Raw genomic sequence first — 12845 nt, 5'->3', positions numbered from 1 at the left:
ATTGTCTGACAAAATTCACGCAATTTTCAAGTGTGAATCAATCACAGATGATGAAAGTATAACCGAACTGATTTTTTTTTTCAGTTCTATGGCCATGGTTAGAATCTTTTAATGACATTCAGTTATCTCACTAACGTGTCATAAGTATGATGCCTACAGATTTTAGACTTTAAAAATTTTGTATTTTACTGATGGTCAGTTAAATCAGATAATGTATGGCTATATTTTTGATAACCTGCTAAATATTTTGCACAAAATAATACTTGGATCATAAATAACCTCTTAGAATCAAGGAAGGAAAGATTGTAACTTTCTAAATGGATGTGTGGAAATCAGTTTCCAACATGTTGTATTTGTGCATAGAAGTGTGGGAAAAAATGTACTAGGAAGTGTTTGTGTGAATGATTATGAAAACAATGCTTTCTAAGTTACTAGGACTTAATAAATCAAAATATTAATATATAATTTTTCCCAGAGATGTAAATACATCTGAAGAGTATCCAACATACTCAATAATTTTTATAAACTTGGTTAAAGTTCAGTTGTCAGTATAATCCTACAAAAAAGAACAGTTTAAAACTGTTTTATTATAACTGTCCAGCAAAAGTAATCTGACTCCATCCAAACAGGCTGCTCCAATTAAAACAAGTCACAGAAGATAACACAAGCTCATGTTCTTTTGAAAAATTTAAAAGAGTCTAAAAAGGTTGCAAAAATAATGATTGTTGTCTGATAAAAGAGAAGATTGTTCCTAGAACCTGATAGTATTACTTCATGGATTGATTCTTAGAAACTCTGCCTCATTTCCACTTCTCAAGTAAACCTGATTTTGCCTTTGCATTTGTTTCCCAAGTCTTTAGGTTAAACAGACAGGTCTTGATGTTGGATTCCTATTTTTCCCTGATCAATCAATAACCTGTAACTTTTTCCTTTCCTTTAAAAACTCTAGTCGTCAGTGGTTGGCATGCTCCACCCTAAATTGCTCGCCCGATTCTCGACATTTCCTTGTACCTTGATTACTAGTCTTTGAACACTTTCCCAAGTTAAACATACTACCTTGCTCAGTTTTCATCTTTTTTGCCTTGTGTACTAGTTTCTTAGGTCCGCTGTAAAAAATTGCAACAACTGGATGGCTTAAAACAAATGAAATGTATTCCCTCAATATTTTAGACGTAAGAATTCTGAAATTGAGGTGTCTGCTGGGCCATTCTCTCTCTGTGAAGTTTCTAGGGTGGAACTGTTCCTTGCCTCTCCTTGGGTTCTGGTATTATCAATAATCCTTGGCTTGTAGTTTTATCACTGCAATTTCTTCTTATATTTTACATGGCTATCACCCCTTTGTGTATCTTTGTGACACTGTGTTCAAATCTCCCTTCCTTTCCTCTTATAAAGAAACTAGACATTGACCAAACAAATCCATTATGACCTCATTTTAGTTTGGTTGCATCTGCAAAGACCCTGTTTCCAAATAAGGTCACATTTTGAGGTTTCACGTGAACCTCAATTTTGGAGGGGACGCTGTTCAACATAGTACAGCCCCCAAATCAAACTTTCTGCCGAGAACCATCAGATAAGACATTCTGTTGATTACACATAGTAATGCTACACTGATTTTTTTTTTCTGTGAGTACAATTTGGAATATATCTAGACGGTACCAGCCACAAAACAGGAAATCTGATTCCAAACCTATGTTTGCCTTTAAAAATTACAAATCTGTAGCTTATACTTGCATTTAGGATAAGACTAAGCTCTTATAACTCATCATCTTTTCAATAAGAGAGAATTTTCTAGAACGTATTCATTTTAAAATATTTTTGGTTCATATGATTCAGGACATATTAATCAGTTTAGAAGCTGTTGAATTAATTATGAATCACTCTTACTAGTCATCATTATGGAGATAATGTATGGCTAATATTTTGCTAGCACACCAAATATTTTATGTGTGAAGAAGAATCCAGTGGAAAGAGGTCTGCATAGTACTACATAATCAATTGAAAAAGTGTTTAGTAGAACAACTCTTTTCTGGCATCTTCAATGGAAAATTTTCACTTTTAATCTGAATGCTTTGGTGCCATGCAAACCTAGATTAAAGACACCAAGTAAGCAATAACTTTAAATAGGCAATTATGTCCGCTAGTTACTACAGACATAAAAAGGCAAACTGTTCCATAACATTCCTTGAGTGTTTTGAGTGGAGTGGTGATTTCTTTAAAATGTTGATAATTTAATATTTTTGTTTTCTATATAATAGCATATATTTCATCTGTATATATTTTATATTTCATAGTATATAATGTATTCAACTTTAATTTTAATATTTTCTAGTTTTATTACTTCTTGATAGCTGAATTACCTAGACAGCATTTGATGTTTATCACTATCCTGTATTTCAGGGACTTCATGAGAAGACTGGTGCATTTACAGCTGTTAAAGTGATGAATGCTCGTAAGGTAGTATTATAACTTGCCTGTATTCTCTTCCCTTAGCAGACTGTGTTCTTGGGATAAACAGCTCAGAAAATATTTCATTTGTTTTAAAATCATTATATTATATAATAATTATATTACTTTGGATTTATTATAGTCATTTTTAATATTATTTGTATTCATTAGTGTATTATATCAATTGCTTTATTATATATCCACATAAAACAATGCTTCATTCCCAGCAGATGTTCCACATATTTTGGTATTCTATAACAGCAAGGAAGATACCTCTATTCCTTTCTGTTTCTAGTTGATTATTTGTTTCCAGGGATAGCAAAAAAGAGATTGCCTCTAATGTTGGGTTAATCCCTCTGTGTTCCATCATATTATTTTTCCTCTCCAATGATTTCCTCTGAGAATTGAGGCCATTCGATTCTCAATGACAGGTAGAAGGAAGAAACTTAACAGAGATGCACATTTTTCATGTATTTTCTGANTTTAATTGGCACCATCCCTGATAACATTCATAACGTTGTGTCACGGTTCATAACATATTGTCGTAGAATTTGCTAGCACTGCTTTCTGTTCTTTTTCTTTAACATGAATACCACACTTTCTCAAGATGATATTAGCATGAACATAGCAAAGGTCAAAAAAATTTTACTTCACTATACGCTAAAGGGAAATTTATGTTTGAAAAGCTATACACAGTCACTGAACTACTGTCAATGCCACGAACTGTCCGTTTTCCAATTTGTGCAGAAAGTGAATTGCTGAAGCTATTTAAAGAGTTGTGTACTTTCATGGCACATGTATACCTATGTAACAAATCTGCACATTCTGCATATGTACCCCAGAACTTAAAGTATAATTTAGAAAAAGAAAAGATAGGTGATTTTAAAAAAAGTTGTCTGGTTTTTGTTTTGCCAGTAAATATCAAATGTTGCAAACCACTGTGAATTTCGAGGGATTTTGAGATTTTGTAGATTTATTTTGCCCTACAATCCATGGCTTCCAAATAATCAAAATTCTACTTTTTGAGTGAGACTCTCTAAAATATTTCTTTTCTTGTTTTAATAAACCTTTACATACATTTAACCTACATTTCAGATACTCTGACTTTTAAAATATTTAAAAATCATGTTCAATCCATGGGTGTTAGTGTCAATTAACTGGTTTTGTAAGGAGGAAGAAGCCTTTACTGTTATCAAACTGTAATTTTCCAATTATTACAGCAATTAAATCTACTACCATGAATTTGTTGCCAAATTTCTGTATATCATAAAAATTTGATTTTTTAAATTGAAACTATTAGTGAAAAATGAAAGAGGAACAATGTTATCTTACTCTTCCATTTAGTGCTAAAGGAACTTAAAGTAGCTAAGCATAAATCATTTTTAGAGTGTACCAGTAAGTCTAATAACATTTCATTCCTGGTTACAGACCCCTTTACCTGAAATTGGAAGGCGAGTGAGAGTGAATAAATATCAAAAATCTGTTGGGTGGAGATACAGCGTGAGTACTAAAAGTTCTCATTAATATCCAAGTAGTCTTTCCTTTCATTTTCAGCTTTTAACTTATCCCTTTGAATTGTGTCATTTTCTCTACAAGACTGCTACTAAACCATTCTTTCCTGAAAATGATAACATATTTATATCTTTTAATATATTCACAATGATTCAATCATCTTATATGAGCACTAGCTTATATCAGAGAGTAGGACATTAGGAGAAAAGGTCCCTTGAGTAGGAATGTAATGACTGTAGGTGAGGAATTGAATAAATTTACAGAGCATAGAGCCCTCTGGCTGAATAGCAACAAAAAAGGAGATAATGAGACCTGCAACAAATTTTGTGTAAAATTGGCCTTGGCAAGGTCCTTTTCACACATTTATCATGGCATTCAATTCCTCACCTACAATCAAAACATCCCTACTCAAGGGATCTTTTCTCCTGTGATCTACTCTCTGATATATGTTAGTGCTCATATATGATTATTGAATTGCTTTTTCTCCATTATGATTCTAACAACCATGACCATTGTGTTTGAACCAAATGAGGAATGTCCCCACTTTTTTTGTAAGAGCAATAACAGGCAGAAAACAAATCGACCACTCAGCTCAAAGTCTTCAGACATCTGGTACCATACTTGAACACATGAAGGAATATGAACATGTTTTCTATGTGCAGCGTTTGACTTCCCTTCAAAGCAATTTTTCTGATATTAACAATTCTCTGGATCAAGAATAAAACCAAGCAAAGATAATTCCTCTTTTTCAGTATCTGTTGGTGATCTATAAAATATTGTATGGGCCCAAAAGTTGAATTTCTGTTCTTATCAATATATTGAATTGATATATTTTTTTCCTACTTTTCTATCCTGCAGTCAGCTCTACATGGGATTCAAATATTTAGAGCATTTTGTGACTTAGTAAATATGTTCTCAGGCACATTAAAAATAACCATTTCAATTAACACAATCACATTCAGAAACTTTCTAGTTATATTAGAAAAGTATTGCTAAACAGCCTCATGACTCATATATTAAGTACTAGGCTCCTGTTGTGTTCATAATGCATGTTAAGAGACTAAGTATATCCAAAGGACCAGCTAAAACAAATAGTATCATGCTTTTGTAGCTTAGGAAGCCATGAAAGGTAAGGTATGAAAAATATAACTATTTCATTAATTCTGGTTTCATCACACATTTGTGCTAATAAAACTTCTTTAAAGATCTATCCCAAGCCCTCTCTGGCACTCTTTCCTTAGAGAAAATGTTTTTAATTCTAGAATTGGGTGAAATTACAAAGGAAGTTCTGGCATCCTTGAGCTGCCTCTTCTTGACAAAACGCAGGGTATTCAGGCCAGTCTGCAATCAACTGGCCCTAAGCCAGGAAATGCTGTAGCATCATATTACTGGAAGATGTGTGAGAGTTTTAAATCACTCGCTTGGCCTGATGGACGTAATGTAATTATGTGTTTCTCACAAACTCAGCTTCCTGTTAATTCAGAGTGGCAAACAAACTAATGCTTTCCAAACATATCTGATCTTCATTTATTTGTTTTGGGGGAGTTTACATTTATGTGAGAAATCCACTCTAAAAAGGTTTTTCTAGTCAGGGACTTTGAATTCTCTGATTATATATTTCAGTAAGAAAAAATAACGGGAGCTAATCATCCAGTTAGCATCTCTAACTCATCTTGAATCCTTTGGGATAAAAATTATGTGACTTGCACACACATCTCTTAGATGCCAGGGGGTTATGGTAATAACAATAATATGGAAATCCAGAAACATGAGTTGAAATCCCAAGTCTACAACTAAATAGCCAAAAAGCCCTTGGGAAAGCCCTCTCTATCCCTCAGGCTCCTCTTAGAAAAAGAGACATCACAAATGCAACTACATAGCTGCCCAAAGCCCAGGCGTCTCTTGTTCTTGCTGGAACACATAAGCTTTTTAACCCAAAAAGAAAAGGAATCTCTTTAACATCAAGCCACCAAGCCAGTGAAAGGATTCAGTCTTACACCTGCTTCTCTTTGACTTGTTCTTTGTATTAACCTCCTAACATCCTCTCATTCCTATTTATTGCACTACTTATGAGTTCATATTTCTCTCAGCAGAACCTTGGCAACCGAATCGAAACTGAGAGTGCCCACGTACATATTGAATAGCTAGTCCTTGTGGTTTGCTAGTCCTTTGTGGTGCCAGATATTGTTACCATTTCAAAGGAGGGCCACATCACAGGGGAAGCAGAAAGTTTAAGGATCTTACATGACAAGAATGAAAGCCACTGGATTTTTACCTTTCTAGAAAACAGGTTAAGATAATTCGAAGGGAATTTATTAACTGAACTTTGCTGGGAGACTGGTATGAGACTCTAGCCTGAACTTTCATGCAATTCTCATACCGTAAGTTGTCATTCCTTTATTACACAGAAAAATAGAAAGAGGGAACTTGTCATTGAGATTTTCAACAGCACAGATCAGGACTCATCCCTTTCCCCCATAAGACAAATAGGTGTCTAGAGATTTATTTTCTAGTAGTTGAATGCTTGTAGCAAATCCAGTGGAAAATCTTAGGGAAATACTAAGGAATGTTCTGCAACTGCCAGCCATTTCTCTGACATTGCAAACTTAATTTTTTTTACAAAGTATGTTATAAATCCTGGGCATTTAAGGGGAGGAACTATAATTTATAAGTAAAAATTAAATCAACTTAGAGACACTACAAAGCCTAGTGCATTGCTTTATATTTATGTCATATTTTTAAAGCGTAGCCACATTATACCTAAATATAGAAAGTAGTTGCCTATTTTTCCTGCTGAGTCTTAGAGAATTACCTAAGAGAGAAGGTAATAACTGAGTAGATATTTTTAGTTATCTATTCATTTCAGCTAAGAGATTTATTTCCTTAGCTCACAAAGTCATTAAGTCAGGATAGTGTGAGGAAAATGCTGGTGAGAACTAGATAATTGGTGATTAACCCCTTAACTGTTTTCCATGTCAGTTGTTCGTTTCCTAGGTCATTGCCCAAAAGGGTTAAAGGTATTTTTTTCCGCTGGATTTTAGAACAGGAAATCTTTATATCTTTAATTCAAAAGTCATTGTTTTTTTTTTTCTTGAGACATGGTCTCGCTCTGTTGCCCAGGCTGGACTGCAGTGGTGCAATCTTGGCTTTCTGGGTTCAAGTGATTCTCCTGCCTCAGCCTCCAGAGTAGCTGGGATTACAGGCATCTACCACCATGCTTGGCTAATTTTTGTATTTTTAATAGAAATGGGGTTTCACCATGTTAGCCAGGCTGGTCTCGAACTCCTGACCTCAAGTGATCCACCTGCCTCAGCCTCCCAAAATACTCGGATTACAGGCATAAGCCACCATGCCCAGCCCAAAGTCTTCTTTTCTTTACATTCTACAGATATATTTCACTTTGGGCAATAACAATACTTCTTAATAGTTTTTATAAATTGAACTACTATAGATGAAATAGGAGAGCTTTTTAATTTACAATCAAATAAAATTTAGAGCTACTCAGAATTCAAAGGATCCCAGTAAGGAATTCATTTTTCAAGTGCAGAATTACTTTCTGAGTCATCTCACATTGCCTTCAACTTTATTATCCACTATTTTGTATTCACTGTTGGTTGTGTCATTCATATATGTGAATCTTATTTCCTGATGTGTCATTTCTTTTAAGCTAGGACTGTAACACCTAAAGGCACAAACCAATTATATTTTCACTGAAAATTTTTAACAGTTTAGGTTGCCTTTTTATAAGTTAATATTTTAAGGTATTTTTCTCAAATGCATTGCATCTGTATATACAAAAGTGTAATTATTTTCAAATAATTAAGAAACAAAAAGCTTTTTCTAGATTGACTAAAAAATAAGAGTTACAGGAGTATCAAAACCACTTGGCTATCATGGTACAAGCAGACATCACTGAAACTTAGAGAGAATTGCTTTCTATTTCATTTCACTATAATTAATATGCTGGGAACGAAGGAGGCTGATGTTTGGAGATGAGTAAACAGTGGAGGGAAGTGTATAGTTCTGATTGCAATTGGAGTAAATCAAAGAAGTAAAGTAACAATGATATTTTATGATAATGCATTGCATTTATATAAGTATTTTTCCAAAGATTTCAAAGAACTTTATTTATATTATCCCATTTGGTTCCACTAACATTCCATGAAGATAGGTAACTGCTGCTGTTTTACATTATTTAAAAAAAATAAATAAATTGAACTTTAGGAAGATTACGTGAATTTCCTACTCTCGGCTATCAGTGCTAAACTTCAGTGTCCTAATGCCCAGAGTAGGTGTTCTTTTCTGATTGATATCTGCTAAAGCTGTTTTGAAGCTATGTATTGTACATCAGTGATCTCATCCAACTAGGTGGCTCCAATTATCACTGTATAGGTAATTATCAAAAACAATACTTCTACACCTGACTTGTCCCCTAAGTGCTGGAAACATATCCTCATTCTGTGCAATCTTGTGCAGCCATAAGAAGGATGTGCATTTGCTTATTGATATTGAAAGATGTACTTTATATACTGATAAAAACCTGAAAATTGCAGAATAGTGAAAATAATATGAGCTGATTTTGATTTTTAAATGCCATATATATATATATTAAATGCCATGTGTGTATGTGTGTGTGTGTTGATTATTATCCATTTATCTCTGTCATAGCTCTAGCTACTGATTAACATATACAAGTGTCTGAAAGAATGTACACTAAGCCATTATGGTTGGGGAAAATATTCAGTGAGAGTAGACACCTTAGATATTTTATTAGTATATTTATCTATATTTTATTATGCATGTACCAGTGTTGTGATTAAGAAAAAATAAACTATTTTAAACATAGCTTTAAAAAATAAAAATAAATACATAAAATGTGAAAAAATAATAAATGTTTTTTAAAAGATCAGGATGGAACAAACCAATACCTTTAAAATGTAAAGGATTACCAAATAATCAAGATGGTGTGGTACTGGCCATCCACATGCAAAATAATGAAATTGGACTTTTACTTTATATAAAAATTAACTCAAAATGGATTGAACTCCTAAATATAAAAGCTAAAACTATAAAATGCTTAGAAGAAAATAAGGATAAAGCTTTGTGACCTTTGATTTGACAATGGATGCTTACATATGACACCAAAAGTACAAGCAACAAAACAACAAATTTAAAAATTGTACTTCATTAAATAAAAACTTTTGTGCTTCAAAGGTTACTATTCAAGACAGTGAGAAAACAATACACAGAATCAGAGACAATATTTGCAAGTTGTATAACTGATAAGTCACTTGTATCTAAAATATATGAAGAACTCTGATAATTCACTAATAAAAAGACAATCCAGTTTTTAAAAGGAAAATTGATTTTTTGTTAGACATTTCTCAAAGAACATATATAATGGGCAATAGGCACACGAAAAGATGCTCAACATCATTAGTCATCAGGGAATTGCAAATTGAAACCACAATGAGACACCACTTCACACCTACTAGAATGGTTATAATAATAAAACAGAAAATAACCAGTGTTGTGATAGAATAGAGAAAGTGAAAATCCCTCATACATTGCTCTTGGCAATGCAAAATGGTAAAAGCCAATGTGGGAGATAGTTTTTCATTTCATCAAAACATTAAATATAGAGTTACTTGGCATGACTGTTTATAGAAGCATTATTCATAATACCTAAATGGCAGAAATAGCCCAAATGTCCCTCACTTGATGAAAAGCAATGACATATTGTTACATGCTACAATATGGATGAACTTTGAAAAGAGCTTCTCATGAAAGACCATGTTATGTGATTTCATTTATATAGAATGCCCAGAATTGATAAACGTATTGAGCCATAAAGTAGATTAGTGATTTCTTAGAGTTGGAGTGTGTGTGTGGCAGAATTGAGGGATGATAACCAAAGGATATGGGGTTTCCTTTTGGAGTGATAAAAAAGTTCAAAAATTGATTATGGTGATAATTGCACAACTTTATAAATATACTAAAACCATTGCATTTGCCTTTAAATGGGTGTATTTTATAGTATGCGAATTATATCTCAATACAGCTGTTGCAAAACAGACAACAATATAATGACTCTACTCAGTGAAAACTTTATACAGTGGCCAGTGCTGCTGGTCCAAGGACCATACCTGGAGAACCACTGAACTAAAAAATTTTCGGTTTATTTTTTTTATTCTCCCAAATTCCAAGTTAACCAGAGATCTTCGTTCACTGACAATTTTAGTTGAGAGTTTATTATAAATTGCTGTTGGGCATAATTGGTTACCATAGGATTCTTCTTCCTTGACAGTCATTGATCGCACATAGTCATTGATTGCACAGCCTGGGAGCTTTGCTGTCTATTCTTATTCCATAGGATGAGGAAGAGGATCTCAGGACTGAACTCAACCTTCTGAGGAAGTTCTCTTTCCACAAAAATATTGTGTCCTTCTATGGTGCATTTTTCAAGCTGAGTCCCCCTGGTCAGAGACACCAACTTTGGGTATGTTTTTAATCACACTGTTCTTATTCTGTAAGAATTAGTTTTACCCAAGGATGTATGTTTTCATGAGTTGTCACTTTTGTGAATCTATAGGAAAACTTAGCACACAACTGTTAACATAGGATGGTGTATGAACCTGTTCTCACAATGCTATTAGGTTGGTTCAAAAGTAATCACGGTTTTTGCCATTAGCATATCTGAGACTGGGTAATTTATAAATGAAAGATAATTTAATTGACTCACAGTTTCACATGACTGAAGAGGCTTCACAATCATGGCAGAAGGCAAAGGAGGGGCAAAGTCATGTCTTGCATGTCAGCAGGCAAGAGAGCATGTTCAGGGAAATGCCCCATTATAAAACCATCAGATCTTGTGAACTTATTCACTGTCATGAGAACAACATGGAAAGACCTGCCCTCAAGATTCAATGACCTCTCACTGGGCCCCTTCCATGACATGTATGAATTATGGGAGCTACAATTCAAGAGATTTGGGTGGGGACACAGTGCCAAAACATATAATTTCATCCCTGGCCCCTCCCAAATCTCATCTCTTCACATTTCAGAACCAATGATGCCTTCCAACAGTCCCCCAAAGTGTTAGCTCATTTCAGCTTTAACTCAAAAGTCTACAGTCCAAATTCTGATCTAAGACAAGGCAAGTCCCTTCCATCTATGAGCCTGTAAATTCAAAAGCATGTTTAGTTACCTTAGATACAATGGGGGTATAAGCATTGGGTAAATATGCCTGCTCCAAATGGGAGAAATAGTCCAAAACGAAGGGGCTACAAGCCCCATGTAAGTCCAAAATCCATCAGGGAAATCAAATCTTAAAGCTCCAAAATGATCCCATTTGACTCCATGTCTCACATCCAGGTCACACAGATGTAAGAGTTGGGTTGCCATGGTCTTGAGTAGCTCTGTCCCTGTGGCTTTGCAGGGTACAGCCTTCCTCCTGACTGATTTCATGGGCTGACATCGAGTGTCTATGGCTATTCCAGGCACATGGTGCAAGCTGTTCATGGATCTACCGTTCTGTGTTCTGGAGGATGATGGCCCTCTTCTCACAACTCCACCAGGCAGTGTCCCAGTGGTGACTCTGTGTGGGGGCTCCAACCCCACATTTCCCTTCTGCACTGCCCCAGCAGAAATTTTCCATGAGGACCCAGCCCCTGTAGCAAACTTCTGCCTGGACATTCAGGAGTTTCCCTACATCTTCTGAAATCTAGGCAGAGGCTCCTAAACCTCAAGTCTTGACTTCGGTGCATCCGTAGGCTTGACACTATGTAGAAGCTGCCAAGGCTTGGGGCCTGCACCTTCTGAAACCATAGCCCGAGCTGTACCTTGGCCCCTTTTAGCCACGGCTGGAGTGGATGGGACACAGGATGCCAATCCCTAGGCTGCACACAGCAAGAGGGCCCTGGACCTGGCCCATGAAACCATTTTTTTTTTCCTCCTAGGCCTCCGAGGCTGTGCTGGCAGGGCCTGCTGTGAAGATCTCTGACATGCCCTGGAGACATTTCCCCATTGTCTTGGTGATTAACATTTGGCTCCTTGTTACTTTTGCAAATTTCTGCATCTGGCTCTAATTTCTCCTCAGAAAATGTGTTTTTCTTTCCTACTGCATCATCAGGCTGCAAATTTTTGAAACTTCTACACTCTGCTTCCTCTTGAAACCTTTGCCACTTAGCAATTTCTTCTGCCAGATACCCTAAATTATCTCTCTCAAGTTCAAAGTTCCACAGATCTCTAGGGCAGGGGGAAAATGCTGTCAATCCCTTTGCTAAAACATAACAAGAATCAACTTTGCTCCAGTGTCCAACAAATTCCTTATCTCCCTCTGAGACCACCTCAGCCTGGACCTTATTGTCCATATCACTATCAGCACTTTGGTCAAAGTCATTCAACAAGTCTCTAGGAAGTTGCAAACTTTCCCACATCTTCATGTCTTCTTCTGAGCCCTCCAAATTGTTCCAACATTTGCCTGTTACCCAGTTTCAAAGTTGTTTCCACTCAGGTATCTTAACAGTAGTGCCCCAATTTACTGTACTGATGCCAATTTACTGTCTTAGTCTGTTCTTATGCTGCTCACAAAGACACACCAGAGACTGGGTAATTTATAAAGAAAAATGGTTTAATTGACACAATTCCATATGGTTAGGGAGGCCTCACAATCATGGTGGAAAGCAAAGAAGGAGCAAAGTAACGTCTTACATATGCAGGGGTATTCCCCTTTATAAAACCATTAATCTCAGATCTCTTGAGGCTTATTCACTATCACTAGAACAGCAAGGGAAAGACCTGCCCCCATGATTCAATTACCTCCCACCATGTCCCTCCCATGACGTATGGGAATTATGGGAGCTACCATTCAAGATGAGATTTGGATG

At 35.5% G+C, this 12845-nt stretch overlaps 1 protein-coding gene across 4 annotated transcripts in view; it reads left to right on the top strand.

Moving 5' to 3' along the window:
* NRK (Nik related kinase) overlaps window positions 1–12845 on the top strand; it is a 137199-nt gene that overhangs the window by 58691 nt on the left and 65663 nt on the right. For 3 of the 4 annotated variants that reach the window (XM_037734972.1, XM_037734970.1, XM_037734969.1), the window contains exons 3-6: window positions 2398–2454; window positions 3874–3945; window positions 10331–10456; window positions 11916–11990. In XM_037734972.1, the coding sequence (XP_037590900.1) occupies window positions 2398–2454; window positions 3874–3945; window positions 10331–10456; window positions 11916–11990 (330 nt within the window). The remainder of the gene's footprint in view (window positions 1–2397; window positions 2455–3873; window positions 3946–10330; window positions 10457–11915; window positions 11991–12845) is intronic. The other variant, XM_037734971.1, reaches the window with a different exon arrangement.

This window comes from Cebus imitator, unplaced genomic scaffold (assembly GCF_001604975.1).
Source record: "Cebus imitator isolate Cc_AM_T3 unplaced genomic scaffold, Cebus_imitator-1.0 Scaffold696, whole genome shotgun sequence".
In the NCBI taxonomy this organism is placed as follows: Eukaryota; Metazoa; Chordata; class Mammalia; order Primates; family Cebidae; genus Cebus; species Cebus imitator.
Note: the sequence above shows the minus strand (reverse complement) of the source record. Positions and strands in the feature narration are given on the sequence as shown.